Source organism: Caretta caretta, chromosome 28, assembly GCF_965140235.1.
Source record: "Caretta caretta isolate rCarCar2 chromosome 28, rCarCar1.hap1, whole genome shotgun sequence".
Lineage (NCBI taxonomy): Eukaryota > Metazoa > Chordata > Testudines > Cheloniidae > Caretta > Caretta caretta.
This window is the reverse complement of record NC_134233.1, coordinates 1,085,572-1,110,432: the sequence shown is the minus strand read 5'-3', so window position 1 is coordinate 1,110,432 and position 24,861 is coordinate 1,085,572. Positions and strand designations below refer to the sequence as shown.

General features: G+C 67.2%; 3 protein-coding genes across 3 annotated transcripts in view; 2 read left to right on the top strand and 1 right to left on the bottom strand.

Moving 5' to 3' along the window:
- The window catches only part of CAMTA2 (calmodulin binding transcription activator 2), a 32,955-nt gene extending 24,234 nt beyond the window's left edge, over positions 1-8,721 (top strand). The window contains 11 exon segments of the mRNA XM_075124084.1: positions 534-712; positions 806-884; positions 1,568-1,832; positions 1,913-2,220; positions 2,492-2,682; positions 3,172-3,403; positions 4,047-4,118; positions 4,321-4,341; positions 6,498-6,691; positions 7,004-7,078; positions 7,379-8,721. Coding sequence (XP_074980185.1) covers positions 534-712; positions 806-884; positions 1,568-1,832; positions 1,913-2,220; positions 2,492-2,682; positions 3,172-3,403; positions 4,047-4,118; positions 4,321-4,341; positions 6,498-6,691; positions 7,004-7,078; positions 7,379-7,442 — 1,680 coding nt within the window. The 3' untranslated portion in view covers positions 7,443-8,721.
- A 615-nt stretch (positions 8,722-9,336) lies between these two features.
- Positions 9,337-16,976, top strand: SPAG7 (sperm associated antigen 7). Its single transcript, XM_048833990.2, has 7 exons — positions 9,337-9,494; positions 13,238-13,305; positions 13,424-13,512; positions 14,361-14,445; positions 14,688-14,777; positions 15,022-15,178; positions 16,713-16,976. Exons 1-7 carry the CDS (start codon positions 9,404-9,406, stop codon positions 16,829-16,831), a joined length of 699 nt encoding a protein of 232 aa, XP_048689947.1. The 5' UTR covers positions 9,337-9,403; the 3' UTR covers positions 16,832-16,976.
- Positions 16,977-18,031: 1,055 nt separating this feature from the next.
- ENO3 (enolase 3) lies at positions 18,032-24,398 on the bottom strand. The gene is made up of 12 exons (XM_048833989.2): positions 24,258-24,398; positions 22,983-23,069; positions 22,644-22,739; positions 21,304-21,362; positions 20,852-20,921; positions 20,545-20,678; positions 20,088-20,310; positions 19,245-19,442; positions 18,945-19,146; positions 18,615-18,723; positions 18,468-18,526; positions 18,032-18,311 (listed from the first exon to the last, which is right to left on the bottom strand). The coding sequence occupies exons 1-12, from the start codon at positions 24,358-24,360 to the stop codon at positions 18,242-18,244; spliced, it is 1,410 nt and encodes a 469-aa protein (XP_048689946.2). The 5' UTR covers positions 24,361-24,398; the 3' UTR covers positions 18,032-18,241.
- Positions 24,399-24,861: the final 463 nt, after the last annotated feature.

Here is a 24,861-nt window from a genome sequence, read left to right as displayed (position 1 = left end):
TGCGGCCACCTCTGGGGCGGGGCGGCTGGTGATCCGGGGACCTCTCGCCCGGCGCTGAGATGTGGCCACCTCTGGGGCGGGGCGGCTGGTGATCCAGGGACCTCTCGCCCGGCGCTGAGATGCGGCCACCTCTGGGGCGGGGTGACGGGGACCTCTCGCCCGGCGTTGAGATGCAGCCACCTCTGGGGCAGGGCGGCTGGTGATCCGGGGACCTCTCGCCCGGCGCTGAGATGCGGCCACCTCTGGGGCGGGGCGGCTGGTGATCCGGGGACCTCTCGCCCGGCGCTGAGATGCGGCCACCTCTGGGGCGGGGCGGCTGGTGATCCGGGGACCTCTCGCCCGGCGCTGAGATGCAGCCACCTCTGGGGCGGGGCGGCTGGTGATCCGGGGACCTCTTGCCCGGCGCTGAGATGCAGCCACCTCTGGGGCGGGGCGGGGCGGCTGGTGATCCGGGGACCTCTCGCCCGGCGCTGAGATGCAGCCACCTCTGGGGCGGGGCGGCGGGTGACGGGGACCCTGCGCTCTCCCCGCAGACGGTGGCGGACTCCTTCGAGGAGCGGATCGTGGCCCTGTGCGAGACGATGATGTCTCGCTCCTCCTGGCTCCACTCAGACACCCTGGTCCATGACATCCGCTTCCGGGGCATGACCCTGCTTCACCTCGCAGCCGCCCAGGGCTACGCCCGGCTCATCGAGACCCTCATCAAGTGGCGGTGAGTTCCCCAGGCTGATGCGGGGCGAGGTGGGGGGCGTCTGTTGGGGGATCTCCGTTCTCCGCCCCCTAACGCTTGGGGATTTTCCTGCAGGAACCTCAGTGCCGAGAGCCTCGATCTGGAGCAGGAAGTGGACCCGCTGAACGTCGACCACTTTTCCTGCACCCCCCTGGTGAGGGGGGCCCCCAAGCTGGGAGGATTTGGGGGGATGTGCCCCAAGGGGAGGGATCCTGGGGATGCAGCCTCGGAGGTGGGGTGGCTGACCCTGAAGGGCCCCACGACCCACTCCCCACAGCACAGCGCCCCCTAGCTCTGCCCTGGGGCCAGCCCTGACTGCCAGGGGAGAGCGCCCCCCACTGAGCCCCATAGCGCCAGCCCCGCCTGCCCAGGGAGAACGCCCCCCCCGAGCCCCCCGTGCTGCTCCCTGCCCCACAGCGCCCCATAGCGCCAGCCCTGACTGCCAGGGGAGAGCGCCCCCCCGCTGAGCCCCCCGTGCTGCTCCCTGCCCCACAGCGCCCCATAGCACCAGCCCGGACTGCCAGGGGAGAGCGCCCCCCCGCTGAGCCCCCCGCCCCACTCCCTGTCCCACAGCGCCCCATAGCGCCAGGCCCGTCTGCCCAGGGAGAGCGCCCCCCCCGAGCCCCCTGTGCTGCCCCCTGCCCCACAGCGCCCCATAGCACCAGCCCGGACTGCCAGGGGAGAGCGCCCCCCCGCTGAGCCCCCCGCCCCACTCCGTGCCCCACAGTGCCCCATAGCGCCAGGCCCGTCTGCCTGGGGAGAGCGCCCCCTGCTGCCCCCCGCCCCATTCCCTACCCCGCAGCGCCCCTTAGCTCCTGCTCTCTCCCGCCCCCACAGATGTGGGCCTGCGCCCTGGGCCACCTGGACGCGGCCCTCCTGCTGTACCGCTGGGACGGCCGGGCCCTCTCCATCCCGGACTCGCTGGGCCGGCTGCCCCTGGCCGTGGCTCGCTCCCGGGGCCACGTGGCCCTCGCCGCCCGCCTGGAGGATCTGCAGCGCCAGGAGCCGAGCCCCGAGGGCGCCGTGGACAAGGGCTGGGGGCCGCCGTGCCCGCCCGAGGCCCTGGGCCTCCCCTCCCCGCTCTCCGCCAGCCCCGACACAGGTACAGCACCCGCGCGGGAGGCCGGGGGGGGGGGGGTGTCTGGTCCCCCCCCCTCGCCCGCTGACCCCCCTCGTCCCCAGGGCTCAGCACGGTGAGCAGCGTCTCCTCGCCCTCGGAGCTCTCGGACGGCTCCGTCTCCGTCACCTCGGCCTACTCCAGCGCCTCGGCCCTGCGCGACTCGCCCGCCGGCAGCCCCGAGCCCGAGGCCGCCATGGACTTCGGGCCGCCCCCCGAGGGCTGGTACCTGCGGGACCCCCCGAGCCCGCCTGGCCTGCGCTGCTCCCCCCACTTCTTCATGGACTACGAGGGGGCCCCCGAGCCGGAGCTGCTGGCTTACGGGGAGAACGCGGAGAACGAGGGGTACCTGCCGGCCACTGACGTGCTCCAGGTACTGGGGCGCTGGCGGGCGGGTTGGCTGGGGGGAGGTGGAAGGCTTGGGGGCTATGCAGGGGGATGGGCTGTGATCGGGGGGCACCCCTTCTCCCTCTGGTAAAGAAAGAGAAACAGAGGCATATTGACTGGCCCCAAGTCATTGGCAGGGGCAGAGCCGGGGAGAGAACCCAGGAGTCCTGGTGCCCGGACTCCCCCGCTCTAACCCCCCACTCCCCTCCCAGAGCTGGGGAGAGAACCCAGGCGTCCGGGCGCTCCCCCCCCCGCAGGTGGACATGATCACGCTGGCCAAGCAGATCATCGAGGCAACGCCGGAGCACATCAAGCAGGAGGGTTTCAGCTCCGCGGCCGAGGTGCCGCTGCGGGAACGAAGCGGGAACATGGGGCTGAGTGAGACCATGTCCTGGCTGGCCGGCTACCTGGAGAGCGTGGACCAGCTGCCCGGCGTCTCCCACCACAGGTACGCGGCCTGGCCTCCGGGGGGCGGGGAACGGGGCGCGGGGCCTGTCCCCTCTGGGGGGCACTGGCTCCCACCCGGCCTCGCGGGGGGACTGGCGGGCTCTGGGGGGCGGGGAACGGGGCGAGGGGCCTGTCCCCTCTGGGGGTTGTCGGCTCCCACCCGGCCCCGGGGGGGACTGGCAGGCTCCGGGGGGCGGGGAACGGGGCGAGGGGCCTGTCCCCTCTGCGCGTTGTCGGCTCCCACCCGGCCCCGGGGGGCGGGGAACGGGGCGAGGGGCCTGTCCCCTCTGGGGGGCGCTGGCTCCCACCCGGCCCCAGTGGGGACTGGCGGGCTCCGGGGGGCGGGGAACGGGATGCGAGGCCTGTCCCCTCTGGGAGGCGCCGGCTCCCCCCTCGGCCCCAGTGGAGACTAGCGGGGTCGGGGAATGGGGTGCGGGGCCTGTCCCCTCTAGGGGCACCGGGGTGACTGTCTCATGCCCCCCACCCCCAGGCCGGTGCCCTCGTCCCGGGTGTGTCTCAGCCCCCTGCAGGCCCCGCTGGGGGAGCTGCCCTTCGACCGGCTGCCCCCGCCCCCCACGGCCGCCAGCTGGGCCGAGTTCCTCAACGCCTCGGCCAACGGGAAGATGGAGAGCGAGTTCGCGCTGCTGACGCTGTCCGACCACGAGCAGCGCGAGCTCTACGAGGCTGCCCGCATCATCCAGACGGCCTTCCGCAAGTACAAGGTACCCCCGGGGCCCCCCAGCCAGGGGCCTCCGCCCCTCCCTCCATCTTTTCCCCCGTTCCCCGGCGACAGGGATCCCCACGGCAACAGCCATCTCCGTGTACTGTCCCCTGGCAACTGGGAATTCCCCATGGCAACCGGCATCCCGGTGTCTCTCGTGCCGTCCCGTGGCAACTGGGAATTCCCCATGGCAACCGGCATCCCGGTGTCTCTCGTACCGTCCCCTGGCCACTGGGAATTCCCCATGGCAACCGGCATCCCGGTGTCTCTCGTACCGTCCCCTGGCAACTGGGAATTCCCCATGGCAACCGGCATCCCGGTGTCTCTCGTGCCGTCCCGTGGCAACTGGGAATTCCCCATGGCAACCGGCATCCCGGTGTCTCTCGTACCGTCCCCTGGCCACTGGGAATTCCCCATGGCAACCGGCATCCCGGTGTCTCTCGTACTGTCCCATGGTAACCGGCATCCCGGTGTCTCTCGCAGAGTCCCCTGGCAACTGGGAATTCCCCATGGCAACAGATACCACCCCCCTTACCTGCCCAGCAGCAGGATAGCCCTCCCCCGATCCCGCCATCCCCGGGTGCCAGGGACCTGCCCCCCACCTCCGTCTCTGCCCCCTGCCCCTCACTCCCCTCTCCCCGCAGGGCCGCCGGCTGAAGGAGCAGCAGGAGACCGCGGCGGCTGTGATCCAGCGATGTTACCGCAAGTATAAGCAGGTAAAGCCCAGCTGGGGGGCCCCCCCTGTGCTGCCCTTCAGGGGGCCCCAAGGTGTGGGGCTGCCCTGGGAGCTACCGGCCAGCCTGCGCCCACCCCAAGGGGGTTGTAGCCTGGCGCCCGTGTGAGCCAAGTCCTTCGGGTCTCTGCCCGGGAGCCCCACCCTGCCCCGCTAACCCGCCTCTTCTCTCTCTGTCTCGCAAGCTCACGTGGATCGCCTTGAAGGTAACGAGCGGGGGGGGCTTGGATGACCCTGCGGGGCATAGGGAGCTGGTGTGGGGTTGGGGGGACTCTGATTGCGGGGAGGGGTGTGAGATGCTAGTTCTCTTCCCGGCGCTGGGGTCTGGTGGGTCAGAGCACGGTGGGGCAGGGAGCCAGGACTCCTGGGTCCTCTCCCCGGCTCTGAGAGGGCAGTGGGGGCTGGTGGGTTAGAACAGGGGTGGGGCTGGGAGCCAGGACTCCTGGGTTCTCTCCCCAACTCTGGGAGGTGTTGCCTGATTTATAAGGTTAATAATATTAGTTTGGATAATAGGGGTTTTTGGCTCGCCAATCTGTTTAATTAAAAGATAATAAGGTTCTTGTCCCGAATCAGGCGCCCCAGAATTTATAACGGACCCTTGGGGGTATGACAGGAAGCTCACGCTGAGACCGATACGGCCTTAAAGACTTTTTATTAAGATAAAACGCAGGAGGAATTAAATGGTAAAATAATCTGAGTTACTGCGTTACGATTGTATTCCTGCTCTTCGAAAGATCCATAGGGGATTAGGGTGTTACACGTTCCAAAGCTTTGGTTAAGAGACTCTCACCCTTCCTTGATAACCCTGTGGGGGGAGAGACAGGACCAGCCTCGCCTTTGGCGGTTCCGGTTCCTCACTTCTCGAGTGGGAGGTGCAGCGCTTAGGAGAAGCTAGAGCTAAGAGCGAGCGAAGCGAACTTGGAGTTTACTCAGCGAACTTAAAATCAAAACCTAATACACAAAGCTAAGAACAAACGCTTAGTCCCCTTGCAACTTAGAAAGGTTACGGAAAACCAGTACGGCCTCTCTAGCGAGGTGGGTCACCTCTTTTATAGGTGCTGGAAATCCTTCCTCCTATGCCCTAACTTCATTCCTCACCCCCAAAACTGTCAGGACCCACTTACTCCGTAGGCTGGCATGTTTGTACGCGTTGATGACCCGAACAGACCTATTAATGCCGTTGGACTGGACATTAGCATGGCCTTGCATGACCGCTGAACTTACTTTAATATCAATCTATAAACCTATTACAATAAACCAAACGTATATATGCCAGCAAGCAGGTTAATCTTACAGGCTACAGAGGAGCTGGGGCAGCTGGGAGCCAGGACTCCTGGGTTCTCTCCCTACTGCTGGGGGAATTCTGCGCCCAAAAATGTAAAATTCTGCACGCGATATTTTAACGTTCTGTATATTTTATTTGTCAAAAGGACACAATCACGCCAGTGTCAATAATCTTGGTCCTTTATCTGACTGCTACGATGTCTGTGACAACACAGACCAAAAAAGAAACCAGATTCTGGTCATTTTATTTGTTGACGAATAGATTCCTTACGCGGCAGAATAACACCGAGCGTTGTGCAGTTCATTTACATGACAATCCAGTACCGGGTTCCCAGCACCTGTCGGAAGCAGGGCAAAGGCTGGGGGGACTCGGGGTAACAGAGGAGCGAACCTGGAGGGGGCTGGGTGTGGGTGGGAGGTTTTTCTTTGGGGGGCGGGGTGGGATTGTTAGGGTGTTCGGGAGCCTCCCCCATGCAGACCCTGGCTGACCCCAAGACTCTCCCATTCAGTCAGGCACGTCTGCCCCTGTCCCTGCACCTCCCATCCCCATGGGTCTCTGCAGCCCCTCTTCCTCCTCCCCAGGCTCAACACTGTCACCCCACTAGCCATTCTGAACCCCAGTCTGTGACCTCCCCAGCAGCCCCGTGTGCCCCCCTCTGTCCTAACCTGGCTCTGGGGGGGCCGGGTGCTGTGATGAATTCTGCGCCTGGGCCGGGGGATGCTGCGCCCGCGCAGAGCTGTGTTTTCTCCCGCAGACGATACGTTTCTGCCCCAGAAGTGCTGCAGTTCCACCTTGCGCCCACCAGAGGCTGCTGTGCTGGCACCCCAGCGGCCTCTGGTGGGGGAAAGGCGGAACTGCGGCACTTCTGGGGCAGAAACGTATCGTCTGTGGGGGGGCCAAGAAATGCTTGCGGGTGGCGCAGAATTCCCCCAGGAGTATCTCCCCGGCTCTGGGAGGGGAGCGGGGGCTGGGGGTTCAGAGCAGGGTGGGGCTGGGAGCCAGGACGCCTGGGTTCTCTCCCCGGCTCTGGCAGGGGAGTGCTCCGGGCCCCCCGCTGACCCCGCTGCTGCCCCGCAGTACGCCCTGTATAAGAAGATGACGCAGGCAGCCATCCTGATCCAGAGCAAGTTCCGCAGCTACTACGAGCAGAAGAAGTTCCAGCAGAGCCGCCGGGCCGCGGTTCTGATCCAGCAGTGTTACCGCAGCTACAAGGAGTACGAGAAGCTGAAGCAGGGCCACCGCGCCTCCGCCGCCATGCAGCAGAAGATGAAGTAGGTGCCCGGACTCCTGGGTTCTCTCCCCGGCTCCGGGAGGGGAGCGGGGGCTGGTGGGTTAGAGCCGGCGGGGGCTTCTCCCCCATCCCCACTGGCTCCTGTCACCTCTCTGGCTACGAAAAGATCCCACGGATCTAGGTGCCGTTGGCTGGGGCCGCTCCGCCCCAGAGGTGGCCACGTCTCCGCGCCGGGCGAGGGGTCCCCGGGGCACCAGCCGCCCTGCCCCAGAGGTGGCTGCGTCTCGGCACCGGGCGAGGGGTCTCTGCGACCATCTGCCCTGTTCCACCTTCGCTTCTTGTCTGTCCCCAGGGGCACTTTCCTTACGAAGAAGCAGGACCAGGCAGCCCGTAAGATCATGCGGTTTCTGCGTCGTTGCCGGCACAGGTAGGGGGGGCGGGGGGCAGGCGGGCAGCGAGGGGGCATCCGAGGACAGGGGTGGGGGCAGCCCCAGGGGAGGGGGAGCAACATGTGCTCTAACAGGATGGGAATCTGGCTCATTGGAGGGGCTGGTGGGTGCGGTGGGATGACAGGTAGGAGGGTGCACAGGTGTCCATGCTCCCAGGGCTGGGATTGGGGCCTGGGGGGGTGTGGGGAACAGCCCATGGGGAAGGATTGAAGATTTGGGGGGTCATCGGGAACCCCCACACACACCTCACCCCCATTTCTCTGTGCCCCCCCCTGCAGGATGAAGGAACTCAAGCAAAGCAAAGAGGTGGAAAGTTTACAGAAGCGAGGTCTGGCCACTTAGCGCCTCCCCCTGCGGCCTGCCAAAGCCCGGGGCAGCCACGCCGGGAACCCAGGCATCCGGGGCCGGCCGCCCCCACCTTCGCTCCCCTTCTGAAACTGTGACGACAGAGTCTTAACCCCCCGGTGGCGACGGATCGCGGCCTCACCTGGGGGGGTGTCCCGGCCCCCCCGTCTTAACGATTGTGCAATAGAGCCTGGCTGGAGGGGAGCTGATTGGGAGGCCAGGGGGTGATGGGAGCCCCTGGCTCGCTACACACACCAAGGGGGGGGTCCCCTGAGTTGGCCTGAAGGGGACAGTGCAGCCATGCTGGGGGTGGGGGGGCATCTCTTCAGAACTGAGGTACCATCCATTGTACCCCCCATATCCTCCCCTACCCCCTTAATGTCACCAGATCTTTGTGCCAAGTTACCCCCGCCCAGGCTGGGAGCCAGGACGCCTGGGTTCTCTCCCTGGCTCTGTGGAGGGGAGCGGGGTCTGGTGCGTTAGAGCAGGGCGGGGCTGGGAGCCAGGACGCCTGGGTTCTCTCCCTGGCTCTGGGCGAGGGGTCTGGTGCGTTGTCTTAAGTGGGTGATGCCATACCCACCCCCCTCAGTACTTAAAGGGCCCTGTTTGCATTTCAGCCCCCTGTAACGGGCCCATCTCTCCCCCCAGCTGTCTTCTCCCCCCCCCCCCCGACCCCGCATCCCATGGGGCATTGCAGCCCCTAGGCTCTGGGTCCCCCCCCACACACCTGCCCTCAGCAGGCCCTCTGGCTAGTCTCCCTGGGCCCCTGGCCCCCTCCCCCGTCGCGGCCTGGGGGAGCGTGGGTCGGTCATTTCCCCCGCCGTGGGGCAACTGTGTCTATATTAGAGATCTGCTGTTGGGCCGGGGGGGGGGGGGGGTTGTCGAGAGGAACCTGCTGCCCCCCCCGCCCCCATGCTCCCAGCTTGCTGTATAAAGCCTGGGTGTCCCCCGGGTGCCCCCCCCACACACACACACACCCAGCACCCCCACACACACCTTGTGTACATAGTTGTAATATATTGGGGGGAGGAACCCTCAGCCTAAAATTATACTGAAGGATATATTTAAAAACAAATCTTAAAGCCGCTCCGGCTCCCCACGGCGCGGGGGGGGGGGCGGGGGGAAGAGATGCATGCTGGTAAACGTTAAAACCACACCTGCCACCCCCCCCCCCCCCGTGGTGTTCGCCGCTCCCCAAAATCTGTCCCCCACGTTTCTACCTTTTGCATGGGTTTGTTTGTACAAATTTACATTAAAAAGGAAAAAAAAAAAACCCTGAAGTCGCTGAGATGTGGTCTGGGGGGCGGGGGGGGCTCATCCCCAGGGAGGGGGCGCTCCGGGCACGAGGGGTTTCTCCCCCCCCCACACACACACACCCCAGGGTGAGGGGATGCGACGCCCCCCCCCCCCCCCGGGCCTGCGGAACCGGCTTCCCCTGGACGGCGCCGTTACCCTGCAGGACTCCTCGCCGCAGGACGGGTGGGGGGGCCGCTGGAATGAGGGGGGCGGGTTCCCCCCCCCCCCTCAACAGGGCCGGCCCCGGTGGGAGGGGGGCGTCTAGTCCCCGCCCCTGAGAATTGGGGGCGGTGTCGATGGGGGGAGGGGGGGGTCCTGAACTTGGGGACCCAGGCATCCGGGAAGGGGGAGGGGCTGCGTCTTTCCACCCTCTTCCTTCCCCCCCCCCCCCCGCGTGTGCTGTGGGGGTGCGCGGCCCTGCGCCTCCCCTTTAATCCCCGCCCATTCTCTGTCCGCCGACGCGGCCCTGCGCCTCCCCTTTAATCCCCCGCCCATTCTCTGTCCGCCGACGCGGCCCTGCGCCTCCCCTTTAATCCCCGCCCATTCTCTGTCCGCCGACGCGGCCCTGCGCCTCCCCTTTAAGGCTCCGCCGGCGGGGCGCGCGCGCGGTGACGGTGGCGGTGACGCGCCGTGACGCGGCGGAAGGGGCGGGGCGCGGCGCGATGGCGGAGCTGGACCTGCTGGGCTCCATCCTCAGCGCCATGGAGCGGCCGCCCGGGCTCGGCGACCAGGAGACGCGGCGCCGCGCGCGAGGTCAGGGGGCGCCGGGGCCGGGGGGCGGGGCCGGGAGCGGGAGCCCACAACGCCCCGCCCCCACCCCCGCGCGCCCCTTGGCCCCGCCCCCCGGGACAGGGCCCCGCCCTGGAGCCCCGTGGCCCCGCCCCTAGCCTCTGAACTCCCCCCCCCCCCCCCCCCGCCCCGCAGCCCAGTACCCCATGGCCCTGCCCCCGCCCCCGGGGAGCTCTTTCCCTCACCCCCCACCCCGTAACCACATGGCCCTGACCCAGGGGGAGGGGCGCTGTACAGACCGGGCTATAAATAGACATAGCGGTGGGGGAGGGGCGCTGTAGAGACCGGGCTATAAATAGTGGTAGCGGTGGGGGAGGGGCGCGCTGTACAGACCGGGCTATAACTAGACGCGGGGGTGAGGGAGGGGCGCTGTAGAGACCGGGCTATAAATAGTGGTAGCGGTGGGGGAGGGGCGCGCTGTACAGACCGGGCTATAACTAGACGCGGGGGTGAGGGAGGGGCGCTGTAGAGACCGGGCTATAACTAGACGCGGGGGTGAGGGAGGGGCGCTGTACAGACCGGGCTATAACTAGACGCAGGGGTGAGGGAGGGGCGCTGTAGAGACCGGGCTATAACTAGACGCGGGGGTGAGGGAGGGGCGCTGTACAGACCGGGCTATAACTAGACGCAGGGGTGAGGGAGGGGCGCTGTAGAGACCGGGCTATAACTAGACGCAGGGGTGAGGGAGGGGCGCTGTACAGACCGGGCTATAACTAGACGCGGGGGTGAGGGAGGGGCGCTGTAGAGACCGGGCTATAACTAGACGCGGGGGTGAGGGAGGGGCGCTGTAGAGACCGGGCTATAACTAGATGCGGGGGTGAGGGAGGGGCGCTGTACAGACCGGGCTATAACTAGACGCGGGGGTGAGGGAGGGGCGCTGTACAGACCGGGCTATAACTAGACGCGGGGGTGAGGGAGGGGCGCTGTAGAGACCGGGCTATAACTAGACGCGGGGGTGAGGGAGGGGCGCTGTACAGACCGGGCTATAACTAGACGCGGGGGTGAGGGAGGGGCGCTGTACAGACCGGGCTATAACTAGACGCAGGGGTGAGGGAGGGGCGCTGTACAGACCGGGCTATAACTAGACGCGGGGGTGAGGGAGGGGCGCTGTAGAGACCGGGCTATAACTAGACGCGGGGGTGAGGGAGGGGCGCTGTACAGACCGGGCTATAACTAGATACGGGGGTGAGGGAGGGGCGCTGTACAGACCGGGCTATAACTAGACGCGGGGGTGAGGGAGGGGCGCTGTACAGACCGGGCTATAACTAGACGCGGGGGTGGGGGAGGGGCGCTGTAGAGACCGGGCTATAACTAGATACGGGGGTGAGGGAGGGGCGCTGTAGAGACCGGGCTATAACTAGATACGGGGGTGAGGGAGGGGCGCTGTAGAGACCGGGCTATAACTGGACGCGGGGGTGAGGGAGGGGCGCTGTACAGACCGGGCTATAACTAGACGCGGGGGTGAGGGAGGGGCGCTGTAGAGACCGGGCTATAACTAGATACGGGGGTGAGGGAGGGGTGCTGTACAGACCGGGCTATAACTAGACGCGGGGGTGAGGGAGGGGCGCTGTAGAGACCGGGCTATAACTAGATACGGGGGTGAGGGAGGGGCGCTGTAGAGACCGGGCTATAACTAGATACGGGGGTGAGGGAGGGGCGCTGTAGAGACCGGGCTATAACTAGACGCGGGGGTGAGGGAGGGGCGCTGTAGAGACCGGGCTATAACTAGATACGGGGGTGAGGGAGGGGCGCTGTACAGACCGGGCTATAACTAGACGCGGGGGTGAGGGAGGGGCGCTGTAGAGACCGGGCTATAACTAGACGCGGGGGTGAGGGAGGGGCGCTGTACAGACCGGGCTATAACTAGACGCGGGGGTGAGGGAGGGGCGCTGTACAGACCGGGCTATAACTAGACGCGGGGGTGAGGGAGGGGCGCTGTACAGACCGGGCTATAACTAGACGCGGGGGTGAGGGAGGGGCGCTGTACAGACCGGGCTATAACTAGACGCGGGGGTGAGGGAGGGGCGCTGTAGAGACCGGGCTATAACTAGACGCAGGGGTGAGGGAGGGGCGCTGTAGAGACCGGGCTATAACTAGACGCGGGGGTGAGGGAGGGGCGCTGTACAGACCGGGCTATAACTAGACGCGGGGGTGAGGGAGGGGCGCTGTAGAGACCGGGCTATAACTAGATACGGGGGTGAGGGAGGGGCGCTGTAGAGACCGGGCTATAACTAGACGCGGGGGTGAGGGAGGGGCGCTGTAGAGACCGGGCTATAACTAGATGCGGGGGTGAGGGAGGGGCGCTGTAGAGACCGGGCTATAACTAGACGCGGGGGTGAGGGAGGGGCGCTGTAGAGACCGGGCTATAACTAGATACGGGGGTGAGGGAGGGGCGCTGTACAGACCGGGCTATAACTAGACGCGGGGGTGAGGGAGGGGCGCTGTAGAGACCGGGCTATAACTAGACGCAGGGGTGAGGGAGGGGCGCTGTACAGACCGGGCTATAACTAGACGCGGGGGTGAGGGAGGGGCGCTGTAGAGACCGGGCTATAACTAGACGCGGGGGTGAGGGAGGGGCGCTGTAGAGACCGGGCTATAACTAGACGCAGGGGTGAGGGAGGGGCGCTGTAGAGACCGGGCTATAACTAGATACGGGGGTGAGGGAGGGGCGCTGTAGAGACCGGGCTATAACTAGACGCAGGGGTGAGGGAGGGGCGCTGTAGAGACCGGGCTATAACTAGACGCAGGGGTGAGGGAGGGGCGCTGTAGAGACCGGGCTATAACTAGATACGGGGGTGAGGGAGGGGCGCTGTAGAGACCGGGCTATAACTAGATACGGGGGTGAGGGAGGGGCGCTGTAGAGACCGGGCTATAACTAGACGCGGGGGTGAGGGAGGGGCGCTGTAGAGACCGGGCTATAACTAGACGCAGGGGTGAGGGAGGGGCGCTGTAGAGACCGGGCTATAACTAGATACGGGGGTGAGGGAGGGGCGCTGTAGAGACCGGGCTATAACTAGACGCGGGGGTGAGGGAGGGGCGCTGTAGAGACCGGGCTATAACTGGACGCGGGGGTGAGGGAGGGGCGCTGTAGAGACCGGGCTATAACTAGATGCGGGGGTGAGGGAGGGGCGCTGTAGAGACCGGGCTATAACTAGACGCGGGGGTGAGGGAGGGGCGCTGTACAGACCGGGCTATAACTAGACGCAGGGGTGAGGGAGGGGCGCTGTAGAGACCGGGCTATAACTAGACGCGGGGGTGAGGGAGGGGCGCTGTACAGACCGGGCTATAACTAGATACGGGGGTGAGGGAGGGGCGCTGTAGAGACCGGGCTATACACAGACACCGACCCGCCTGGGGCTCGCGCTCAGGTTCCCGGCTCTGCGCCGACCCCGGTGTCCTCCGGCACCAGGACCCCCCTGCGGAGCCGGCGTCAGGCCCAGGACCCCGCCGGTCGCTACAGGGGGGCCTTACGGACTGAGCCACGCCGGGGAGACACACCCAGCCCTGCCCCGCCATGGGGCCGGAGCTCTCAGCATCCTCAGGGGACCCCGCGCCCCCCAGAGGCCAGGGGTAACCCCAACTTCCTGGGAAGGGGGGAAGGGCACGTCTGCGAGGGCACCCAAAGGAGAGAACCCAGGCGTCCTGGCTCCCAGCCCCCCTGCTCTGACCCACGCGACCCTGAGCGGCGGATTCTCTCGCCCCGGCAGAACAAGCCGCCCGGCTGAAGAAGCTGCAGGAGCAGGAGAAGCGGCAGAAGGTGGAGTTCAGGAAGAGGGTGAGTGACCCACAGAGGCGGCCGTAGGGCCGGGTGGGAGCCGGCGCCCCCCAGAGGGGCCAGGCCCCGTGCCCCATTCCCCGCCCCCCTGAGCCGTCCCTTCCGTGTCCCCTCGCAGATGGAGAAGGACGTGTCTGATTTCATCCAGGACCCCGCGCAGACCAAAAAGAAATTCCAGCCCATGAACAAGCTTGAGCGCAGCATCCTGTGAGCCTCCCGGGGTGGGGGGGCCGCATGTGGGGTGGGGGGTATCTCGGCCCTGGGTGGGGGGTCCCCGGCCACCCCGCCCCGGAGGTGGGCGCGTCTCGGCCCCGGGCGGGGGGTCCCCGGGTCCCCGGCCGCCCCGCCCCGGAGGTGGCTGCGTCTCGGCCCCGGGCGGGGGGTCCCCGGGTCCCCGGCCGCCCCGCCCCGGAGGTGGCTGCGTCTCGGCCCCGGGCGGGGGGTCCCCGGGTCCCCGGCCGCCCCGCCCCGGAGGTGGGCGCGTCTCGGCCCCGGGCGGGGGGTCCCCGGGTCCCCGGCCGCCCCGCCCCGGAGGTGGGCGCGTCTCGGCCCCGGGCGGGGGGTCCCCGGGTCCCCGGCCGCCCCGCCCCGGAGGTGGCTGCGTCTCGGCCCCGGGCGGGGGGTCCCCGGGTCCCCGGCCGCCCCGCCCCGGAGGTGGGCGCGTCTCGGCCCCGGGCGGGGGGTCCCCGGGTCCCCGGCCGCCCCGCCCCGGAGGTGGGCGCGTCTCGGCCCCGGGCGGGGGGTCCCCGGGTCCCCGGCCGCCCCGCCCCGGAGGTGGGCGCGTCTCGGCCCCGGGCGGGGGGTCCCCGGGTCCCCGGCCGCCCCGCCCCGGAGGTGGGCGCGTCTCGGCCCCGGGCGGGGGGTCCCCGGGTCCCCGGCCGCCCCGCCCCAGAGGTGGCTGCGTCTCGGCCCCGGGCGGGGGGGTCCCCGGGTCCCCGGCTGCCCCGCCCCGGAGGTGGGCGCGTCTCGGCCCCGGGCGGGGGGTCCCCGGGTCCAGCCCGGGAACGTTTGCTCCGTGTGTCTGAGTGTCGTGTCCCCCCTCGCCCGCGGCCCAGGCATGACGTGGTGGAAGTGGCCGGCCTGACGTCCTTCTCCTTCGGTGACGACGAGGAGAGTCGTTACGTCATGATCTTCAAAAAGGTGAGCGACCCCCCCTGCCCCCACATCCTGTCCCGGAGCCGGGGAGAGAACCCAGGAGTCCTGGCCCCCAGCCCCCCCTGCTCTAACCCCCCAGCCCCCGCTCCCCTCCCGGAGCCGGGGAGAGAACCCAGGAGTCCTGTTGCCCTCGCGGTGTGGGGCTGGGGCCAGTGCTGGGGTGGGGGCAGCGTGTGGGAAGCTCTTGGGGCCATGGGGTGTCTCATGCTCTGCCCCCCGCCTCCCAGGAGTTCGCCCCGTCGGACGAGGAGCTGGAGGCCTATCGCTGTGGGGAGGAATGGGACCCACAGCGGGCCGAGGAGAAACGCCGCCTCAAGGTGTGTGGGGCCCCCCCCCGGCTCTGCTGGCCCCAGGGCTGGGGGGGATCTTGGGGGGCTGGGGCATCTCTCTCCCTGTCTCCCTTTGGGTGGGCAGGACTGGGGGGGGGGTCGTCCTCATGGGCGGGGCCAAGGTGTTGCCTCCCTCTCTGTAGGGGGCGGGGCATACCAGCACGGGTGGGCGGGGCTGGGGGCGTGTCCCCGTCCCATCTCACGCCCCCCACTGTGCCCCTCACCCCCCCAGGAGCGGGCTCAGAGGGAGGCGGAGCAGGAGGCGCTGAGGGGCCCCGCCGTGGTGAACCCCAACACCGACTACAAGGACAAATACAGTCACCTCATCGGCAAGGAGGCCGCCAAGGACGCCGCCCACACCATGCAGGCCAACAAGGCCTACGGCTGCGGTGAGCGCCGGCCCGGACGCCTGGGTTCTCTCCCCGGCTCTGGGAGGGGGCTCGGGGGTTAGAGTAGTGGGGGCTGGGAGCTGGGACTCCTGGGTTCTCTTCTCGGCTCTGGGAGGGGAGCAGGGGCTGGTGCTGGGGGGGCTGGGAGCCAGGACTCCTGGGTCCTATCCCCGGCTCTGGGAGGGGAGTGGGGGCTGGGAGCCAGGACTCCTGGGTTCTCTCCCCGGCTCTGGGAGGGGAGTGGGGGCTGTTGGGTTAGAGCAGAGGGGGCTGGGAGCCAGGACTCCTGGGTTCTCTGTGCGGCTCTGGGAGGGGAGCAGGGGCTGGTGCTGGGGGGGCTGGGAGCCAGGACTCCTGGGTCCTATCCCCGGCTCTGGGAGGGGAGTGGGGGCTGGGAGCCAGGACTCCTGGGTTCTCTCCCCGGCTCTGGGAGGGGAGTGGGGGCTGTTGGGTTAGAGCAGAGGGGGCTGGGAGCCAGGACTCCTGGGTTCTCTGCGCGGCTCTGGGAGGGGAGTGGGGGCTGGGGGGTTAGAGCAGGGCGGGCGGGGAGCCAGGACTCCTGGGTTCTCTCCCCGGCTCCGGGACGGGAGTGGGGGCTGGGGGGTTAGAGCAGGGCGGGGCGGGGAGCCAGGACTCCTGGGTTCTCTCCCTGGCTCCGGGAGGGGAGCGGGGGGGCTGGGAGCCGGGACTCCTGGGTTCTCTGCGCGGCTCTGGGAGGGGAGTGGGGGCCGTTGGGTTAGAGCAGAGGGGGCTGGGAGCCAGGACTCCTGGTTCTCTGCGTGGCTCTGGAAGGGGAGTGGGGGCTGGGGGGTTAGAGCAGGGCGGGCGGGGAGCCAGGACTCCTGGGTTCTCTCCCTGGCTCCGGGAGGGGAGCGGGGGGGCTGGGAGCCGGGACTCCTGGGTTCTCTGCGTGGCTCTGGAAGGGGAGTGGGGGCTGGGGGGTTAGAGCAGGGCGGGCGGGGAGCCAGGACTCCTGGGTTCTCTCCCCAGCTCCGGGAGGGGGGTGGGGGCTGGGGGGTTAGAGCAGGGCGGGCGGGGAGCCAGGACTCCTGGGTTCTCTCCCCGGCTCCGGGAGGGGGGTGGGGGCTGGGGGGTTAGAGCAGGGCGGGCGGGGAGCCAGGACTCCTGGGTTCTCTCCCCGGCTCCGGGAGGGGAGTGGGGGCTGGGGGGTTAGAGCAGGGCGGGCGGGGAGCCAGGACTCCTGGGTTCTCTCCCCGGCTCTGGGAGGGGAGTGGGGGCTGGGGGGTTAGAGCAGAGGGGGCTGGGAGCCAGGACTCCTGGGTTCTCTCCCCGGCTCCGGGAGGGGGGTGGGGGCTGGGGGGTTAGAGCAGGGCGGGCGGGGAGCCAGGACTCCTGGGTTCTCTCCCCGGCTCCGGGAGGGGGGTGGGGGCTGGGGGGTTAGAGCAGGGCGGGCGGGGAGCCAGGACTCCTGGGTTCTCTCCCCGGCTCCGGGAGGGGGGTGGGGGCTGGTGGATTGGAACGGGGGGGCTGGGAGTCGGGACTCCTGGGTTCACACCCCCGCTCTCCCGTCCAGTTCCCGTGGCCAACAAGCGGGACACGCGCTCCATCGAGGAGGCCATGAACGAGATCCGGGCGAAGAAGCGGCTGCGGCAGAGCGAGGACGAGGGGCCGGGCGGGGCTGGGACCTCCTAGTGCTGCCGGGGGGGGGGAGCAGATCGCAGGGAATGACCCCAAACCTGCTGCTGTGTGTGAACCTTGCTTGGGGCATCCCGGCCGCCGAGGGGGGGCTGCCGTGCCCCCACGTGCCCAGGTTACCCCCCCCTCTGTATTTACCCACTAGCCTAGGAGAGTTTTTAGGATTTCAGTGGGGGGGGGTATTTTAAGTGATTTGTTTGGAATTGTTTTTTCTCTCTAGTTGTGGGGGGGAGGGGAGAGTCTATTTTGGGGGTGTGTTGGGCCTGGGGGGGCAAGAGGCGGGGAATGGAGATCTGGGTGCAGTGTCGCCTTCCCCCACCAGAGGGCGCCTGGGGCCTCAGAGCAGGCTGCAGCATCCCACTGCTGCCACCAGAGGGCACTGCTCATATGAGGGGGGTCCCCCAAACGTCTGACCTCCCCCACCCTTGGGGATATTAGCCTGTCCTTGAGGGGGAGGAAAGGGGCTGGGACCCCTGCAGGGGGGGCTCCCTGCCTGGGAAGGGGGGGCTGTCTGGGGGTAATTTTAACCTGTTCTCCTTGCTGGGAGCTGGAGGCCCCTCAGCTAATTGGTGGGGGCCGGGGGGGGGGGGGGAATTTGCTCGTTATTTAAGTGTAAATAGAATCAATCCCCAGACCCCGAGCTCTGAGCGGGGGGCAGCCAGATCCCTCCCCAGCCTCCTAGCAATGTGTTGTGGGGTACATGTCCCCCCCCAGTGTGTGGTAATGGGGGGGCTGCAGGAGCAGCGGTATCACCCCAATAAACCTGTCTCTGTTGAATCACGATCAGCCCGCCTCCTCCTGCCGGGGTGGGGTTTTGGAGCGACTCGGTGTGAGCGGGGCTGGGAGTCACTGTGTGTCAGGGGCCCTGTACCGCACCCACCGGCGATTCCCCATCCCGCCCGCGGCACTGGGTCCAGCCGGGGTCAGGCTGCCAGGGGTCTCTGCAGCAGCCATGGGGATGGGAACAGTCACGGTGGGAGACCCCCCCCCGGACCCCTTCGCTGCATCCACTGCTCCCTTGGGGGGGCAGAACCTCACTGTCACTCTGACCTCCCCCCTTACATCCCCCTCCCCGCGCAGGGGAGAGAACCCAAGAGTCCTGGCTCCCAGCCCCCCCGTTCTTACCCACCAGGCGCCCCACAAGCGAGGATTGAACCCAGGCGTCCTGGCCCCCAGGAAAGAACCACACCGAGCCGCTGTCTGTCCAGGTGCCTTTATTCAGAGCCTGGCCCCAGAGATGCCGCAGGACGATGGGGCTGGACCCAGTGTCGCCGGCGCTCGCTGGTCACTTCGCGCTGCCCTGGGGGGAGCCCCGGTGGCGAGGGTCCAGGCCGGGCCCCGTCCCTCCGGTGCCACCCCCACCGTGGGGCAGGGCCGTGCCGACGCTGGGGGGCGCGGACGAGGGGCTCACTTGGCACGAGGGTTCCTGAACTTGCGTCCCGCAAAGTGAGCTTTGTCGCCCAGGGCCTCCTCGATCCTGGGGGGAGACAGGGAAGGGGGTGAGCTCGGGGGGGGGGGGTTCAGATGGGGGGACCCTGTGCCCCATTCCCTGCCCCCCTGAGCCCGCCAGGCCCCGCCCTGGGGCCGGGGGGGAGCCGGCGCCCCCCAGAGGGGACAGGCCCCAGCCCGTTACCTCATCAGCTGATTGTATTTAGCCAGGCGCTCGGATCGGCAGGGGGCTCCAGTCTTGATCTGTGGGGAGAGGTAGAGCCGGGGTTAGGGGCTCGGGGCGGCTGTGGGGGGTGCGGGGGAAGGGGGGTGCAGCCCCCCCGCTGCTCACCTGCCCTGTGCAGAGGCCCACCACCAGGTCCGCGATGAAGGTGTCTTCGGTCTCCCCGGAGCGGTGACTGACCATCACCCCCCAGCCGTTGCTCTGGGCCAGCTTGCACCTGGGAGGGGGAACCGGGGGGAGGAGGGTGTCTGTGGGTGCTGCTGTGCGGGGGGGGGATCCAAATCTAACCCCATCCCCCCCACGCGCAGAGAGAGAACCCGGGCGTCCGGGCTCCCAGCCCCCCCTGCTCTAACCCACCAGCCCCCACTCCCCGAGCCGGGGCGAGAACCCAGGCGTCCTGGCCCCCACAGGCCCCGTCCCCCCCCCCCGGCGGCTCACGCCTGGATGGACTCGGTGACGGAGCCGATCTGGTTGACTTTGAGCAGGAGACAGTTGCAGGCCTTCAGCTCCACGGCCTTCTGGATGCGCTTGGGGTTCGTCACCGTCAGGTCGTCCCCCACGATCTGGATGGGCACCTGGGTCAGGAACCTCCGCCAGGTCTCCCAGTCGTCCTGGTCGAAGGGGTCCTCGATGGAGACCACTGGGGGGGCAGGCAGAGGGTTGGAGCCAGCCCCCCGAGCGGGGACAGGCCCCTGCCCCGTTCCCCGCCCCGGGGGCGAGCCAGGACAGGCCCCTCACCGGGGTAATTCTTGATGAAGCTCTGGTACAGCTCGCCCAGCTTCTCCCCGCTGATGTGGCGGGCGGGGTCGTCGGGGGATTTGAAGTCCAGGTCGTACTTCCCGCCGCGGAAGAACTCGGAGGCGGCGACGTCCATCCCGATCACCACCTTGTCGGGGTACCCGGCCTTCTCGATGGCCGACTTCAGCAGCTCCAGCGCTGGGGAGGAGGCGAACGGGCGACAGGTCGGGCCTGGGGACGCACGTGGGGTGCCCTGCCCCAGAGGTGGGCGCGTCTCGGCCCCGGCTTGGGGGTCCCCGGGTCACCAGCCGCCCCGCCCCAGAGGTGGCCGCATATCTGCGCCAGATGGGGTGTCCCCATGTCACCCGCCACCCTGCCCTAGAGGTGGCCACATCTCGGCGCCGGCCGGGGGGGCCCCGGGTCACCCACCGCCCTGCCCCAGAGGTGGCCGCCTTTCGGCACCGGGTGGGGGGGTCCCTGGGTCACCGGCCACTCCACCCCAGAGGTGGCCGCGTCTCGGCGCCAGGGTCCCTGTAGACCATGACCTTTCCTGGCCCAGCAACGCTCACCATGCTCCCTGCGGCTCCGGTTACCAGCAGCTGCACTAATTATGGCTGCGACCTTTGGCGAGGGAATCGGGGGCTGAGATGAAAACCCAGCCTGAGAAAGTCTTGAAATGCAACCGCAGGCCTATAAGTAGCTGTTCCCCCCTTCCTGTCAATGTGCAGCCAGGGAGTGGAGTGGGAGGGAACCCAGGCGTCCTGGCTCCCAGCCCCCGCTGCTCTCACCCACCAGCCCCCGCTCCCCTCCCAGAGCCGGGGAGGGAACCCAGGGGTCCGGTACCTTCGTTGTTCTCCAGGATGTTGGGGGCGAAGCCGCCTTCGTCCCCCACGTTGGTGGCGTCCTTGCCGTACTTGGCCTTGATGACGGACTTCAGGTTGTGGTAGACCTCGGCCCCGATGCGCATGGCCTCCTTGAAACTGGCGGCCCCCACCGGCAGGATCATGAACTCCTGCATGGCCAGCTTGTTCCCCGCGTGGGAGCCCCCGTTGATCACATTGAACGCCTGCCGGGGGAGGAGGGACAGCATAGAACCCAGGCGTCCTGGTCCCCAGGTGCCGCTGAACCCCACTCTCCTCCCAGAGCCACAGAGAGAACCCAGGAGTCCTGGCTCCCAGCCCCCACTGCTCTAACCCATCAGCCCCCACTCCCCTCCCAGAGCCAGGGAGAGAACCCAGGAGTCCTGGCTCCCAGCCCCCCCTCCCCTCCTAGAGGAACCCCGGCGTCCAGGGGCTCTCACCGGGACAGGCAGGATGAGCTCAGCGTTGCCAGCCAGGTCGGCGATGTGGCGGTAGAGGGGCACCCCCTTTTCCGCGGCCCCAGCCTTACACACCGCCAGAGATACCCCCAGGATGGCATTGGCCCCAAACTTGGCTGTGGGGGGAGACAGATAAGATTAGCCCCCCCCACGACAGTCAGGTAACAGGGAGGGATCAGCAGGGGGCAGGGAAGGGGTGGGCTGCAGTTTGGTGAGGGGGCTGGAGGTGAAGGGGCCAGAGGGGGAGTTGGGGGCTGGCAGAGGGTCGGTGGCGATGTCTCTCACTCACATTTGTTCTCTGTCCCATCCAGGTCGATCATGAGTTTGTCGATTTTCTCCTGCTCCACAACACTGAGTTTCTGGGATGCGGTGGGGGGGGGAGGAACAGTAGGGGGGGGTCACACAGGCACCATGGGCAGCTCTGCCCCTCACATCCCCATCCAGGACACCTCACCCTGCTGCCTCCCCTACTCTGCCAGGCGCCAGCCCCCCACACACCAACATTGTACCCAGGGACCCCCCACAATATATCTAGCCCCCTTCCCCAGCTAACCCCACTCCTGAGCCTCCCTCTAATACCCAGATATGCCCTCCCCAGGGACCCCCATGTCCTCTGGGCCTCCCCCCATAGCCAGGTACCCTCTGGTACCCCCCCACAGTCAGGTACCCCTCCATGCCTGTGTACTGCCCAGATCCCCAATACATGAGTACTCCCTACAGGCGTGAGCGGGCGGTGGTTACCTTCTCCAGGAGGGCCGGCACAATGATTTTGTTGATATTTTCAACAGCCTTCAGCACCCCTGGGTGGAGAAGGACAGAGATGTCGTACCCAGCTGGTCTCTATGGCCCCACCCGCTACCCCAGTGCTCCTGCATCCATCCCAGCTGTCTGCCTGGGCCATAGTCATTTAGACAAGCCCAGATTTCCATGGGATGTCCTAGGAGTTCATTTTAGGAGATCGGGAGCTTTATTTAAATTAAATAACTACATTCTAACGAACCAACAAACCACCCAAGAATGCGCCAACCAGCACTTTTATCCAGCCAATGAGCCAACCAGCCAATTAAATCAGTCAACCAATGAATGAACCGGTCAACCCAACCAACCAGTAACCTCTCAGCCAACCAGCCAATGAAGCTCTCAGTCAAGACTACCAACCGGTCAACCAATCAACCTCATAGCCAGCCAGCCAACAAACCAGTCAGCCACCCAATGAACATCTCAACCAACCAGCCAATCAACCTCACAGCTAACCCTATCCACCAACCAGCCAACGAAACTCCCAGCCAATGAGCCAATCCTAGCAACCCCCCGGCCAATCAACCTCACAGCCAGCCAACAAACCAGTCAGCCACCCAATGAACTCTCAGCCAACCAGCCAGCCCTACCAACCAACGAACCAGTCAACCAGCCAATGAACATCTCAGCCAACCACCCAACCCTACCAACCAACCAGTCAATGAACCAGTCAACCAGCCAAATAACCAGCCAACGCTACCAACCACCAACCAATGAACCAGTCAACCAACCACCCAACCCTACCAACCAACCAGTCAATGAACTGGTCAACCAGCCAATCAACCTCACAGCCAACCCTATCCACCAACCAGCCAACGAAACTCCCAGCCAACGAGCCAATCCTAGCAACCAACCAGCCAGCCAGCCAACAAACCACTCAACCAGTCAATCAACCTCGCAGTCAACCCTACCAACCAACCAGTCAATGAACCTCTTGGCCAACTAGCCAACCCTACCTACCAACCAACCAGTCAATGAACCTCTCGGCCACCCCTATGAACAAGGCAAGAAACCCATCCCTGAATCCATGGGCCGTTCCCAGGGGCTTGCGCCAGCAACTCCCACTGGGGTGACTGGAAGCGCCCCCCCGCCCGACCCCAATATGGGTTCAAGCCTTTTATCACCTCTGGGCATTTGTCCAGCAAGCGGCCGCACCTTGAACTAACCCGGCCCTCACTTTGGATGGAGGGGAGTGGGGGTGGAGAGCAGGGTGTGCGGGGAGGGAGGGACAAATCTTCCCGCCCCCGGTTAGCATCAACCCCCCTCCTCCGAGGGCCCCTCACCTTTGCCCAGGTATCGGGACTTGTCCCCGTCCCGCAGCTCCAGAGCCTCATAGATGCCGGTGGAGGCACCGCTGGGGACAGCGGCCCGGAAACGACCTGCGGGGGGGAAGAAGTAGGGGGAGTAACTAACATGGGGTTCCCCCTACAACCAGGAGAGCCTGACCCCCACCAGCCCCCCCATCCTGTCTTGGGATCCCCCTGAACCCCAGCCTTGGGATTACCCACCTTGTCCCCACGGGAATCCCCCACACACACATACCCAAGCCCTCCCCACACATGTGCACCCCAGCCCACTCCTCCCTCTCCACACCCCAGTCCTCCCTCGCCCCCCCGACGCACCCTTGGCCGTGTGCAGATCCACCTCAACCGTGGGGTTCCCACGGGAGTCCAGGATCTCACGGGCGTAGATCTTCTGGATGGACATGGCTGGCGGGAGAAAAACAGAGGGGTGGCAGGCGCCTCGGAAAAGCACATGCCCCAGGCTTGTCCCCCCCATACACAGCCACCCCCTCCCAGAGCCGGGGAGAGAACCCAGGAGTCCTGGCTCCCAGCCCGCCCTGCTCAAACGCACCAGCCCCCACACCCCTCCCAGAGCCCGGGTGGAGGTGTGGGGGGCAGAACCCAGGAGTCCTGGCTCCTAGTCCCACCCACCGTGGACCCACTGTCCAATCCGGAGCAGGTCTGAGCCTTTTAACATTCACACCACCACACCCACACCCTGGGCAGCTGCCAGGGTTAAAAATAGACTCACGTACACCCGGAGGGCTGGCCACTGGAGGAAGAGGTCACCCCATCCCCTGATAGCGGGGAGCCTGCAGCTGGGGCCCACACAGGGCCAGACCCTGGCCTCCCCTACCCCCAGCCCTGCCGGCGCCCCTCACTCCCGACCCACAGCCCCCTGCTAGCCCAGCCCTGCCCCCCCAAGCCCTGCCGGCGCCCCTCACTCCCGACCCGCAGCCCCCTGCCAGCCCAGCCCTGGGTTCCCCCCAGCTCTGCCGGTGCCCCTCACTCCCGACCTGCAGCCCCCTGCTAGCCCTGGGCTCCCCCCAGCTCTGCCGGTGCCCCTCACTCCCGACCCGCAGCCCCTGCTAGCCCTGGGCTCCCCCCAGCCCTGCCAGCGCCCCTCACTCCCGACCCGCAGGCCCTGCCAGCCCAGCCAGTGCCCCTCACTCCCGACCCGCAGCCCCCTGCCAGCCCAGCCTGTGCCCCTCACTCCCGACCCCCAGCCCGCCCAGCCTGTGCCCCTCACTCCCGACCCCCAGCCCCCTGCCAGCCCAGCCCTGGGTTCCCCCCAGCTCTGCCGGTGCCCCTCACTCCTGACCCGCAGCCCCTGCTAGCCCTGGGCTCCCCCCAGCTCTGCCGGTGCCCCTCACTCCCGACCTGCAGCCCCTGCTAGCCCTGGGCTCCCCCCAGCTCTGCTGGTGCCCCTCACTCCCGACCCGCAGCCCCTGTTAGCCCAGCCCTGCCCCCCCTGGCCCTGCCGGCGCCCCTCACTCCCGACCCGCAGCCCCTGCCAGCCCAGCCCTGCCCCCTGCAGCCCCGCTGGTGCCCCCCACTCCTGCCCCCCCAAAGGGGCAGTGGACCAGAGGGGAGGGTCCTGGCCCTGGCACTCACTTGCTGAGATCTCGTCTACGGTGGTGGCTGTCAGGGGGGTGGGCAGCTGACAGTGCCCAGGCAGTGGCTGCCCCCTCCCTTTTATACCCAAGGTCCCCGGCATCCTCCGCCCACCCGGGGCCAGTTAGGGACTGTCTGTAAGTGCCCTGCCCGTGTGGGGACAGGCCAACCCCAGACGGGCCATTGGCACCTGCACAAATATGTGGCTCCGTGAAAGATCCCAGCATCCCTCACGCACAGCACCACCCCTCCCAGAGCCGGGGAGAGAACCCAGGAGTCCTGGCTCCCAGCCCCCCCTGCTCTAACCCACCAGCCCCCACTCCCCTCCCAGAGCCGGGGAGAGAACCCAGGAGTCCTGGCTCCCAGCCCCCACTGCTCTAACCCACCAGCCCCCACTCCCCTCCCAGAGCCTGGATAGAATAAGGCACTGGGGCATTCGGTGACCACCACCCCCCCGGCCCTTGTCTGACAGGTTATTAGCCATGGGTCCCTCAGGGGCTTTCGCCTGTGGGGCAGTGGGGGTGGGGACGGGGGTTGCCTGTTACTGGGCTGACCGTGGCCTCTGTGCGAGATTCTGTGGGTCGGCTTGCGGGGGGGGGGGGGG

Coding starts and splice junctions, on each gene's coding strand:
- ENO3 (XM_048833989.2), bottom strand. CDS start 24,360: ATGCCGGGGACCTTGGGTATAAAAGGGAGGGGGCAGCCACTGCCTGGG. Junction 20,922..21,303: donor TGCCGGCCCTCCTGGAGAAG/GTAACCACCGCC, acceptor ACCGCATCCCAG/AAACTCAGTGTTGTGGAGCA. Junction 18,312..18,467: donor AAATACAATCAGCTGATGAG/GTAACGGGCTGG, acceptor GTCTCCCCCCAG/GATCGAGGAGGCCCTGGGCG.
- SPAG7 (XM_048833990.2), top strand. CDS start 9,404: ATGGCGGAGCTGGACCTGCTGGGCTCCATCCTCAGCGCCATGGAGCGG. Junction 13,513..14,360: donor AAGCTTGAGCGCAGCATCCT/GTGAGCCTCCCG, acceptor CCCGCGGCCCAG/GCATGACGTGGTGGAAGTGG. Junction 14,778..15,021: donor AGGAGAAACGCCGCCTCAAG/GTGTGTGGGGCC, acceptor TCACCCCCCCAG/GAGCGGGCTCAGAGGGAGGC.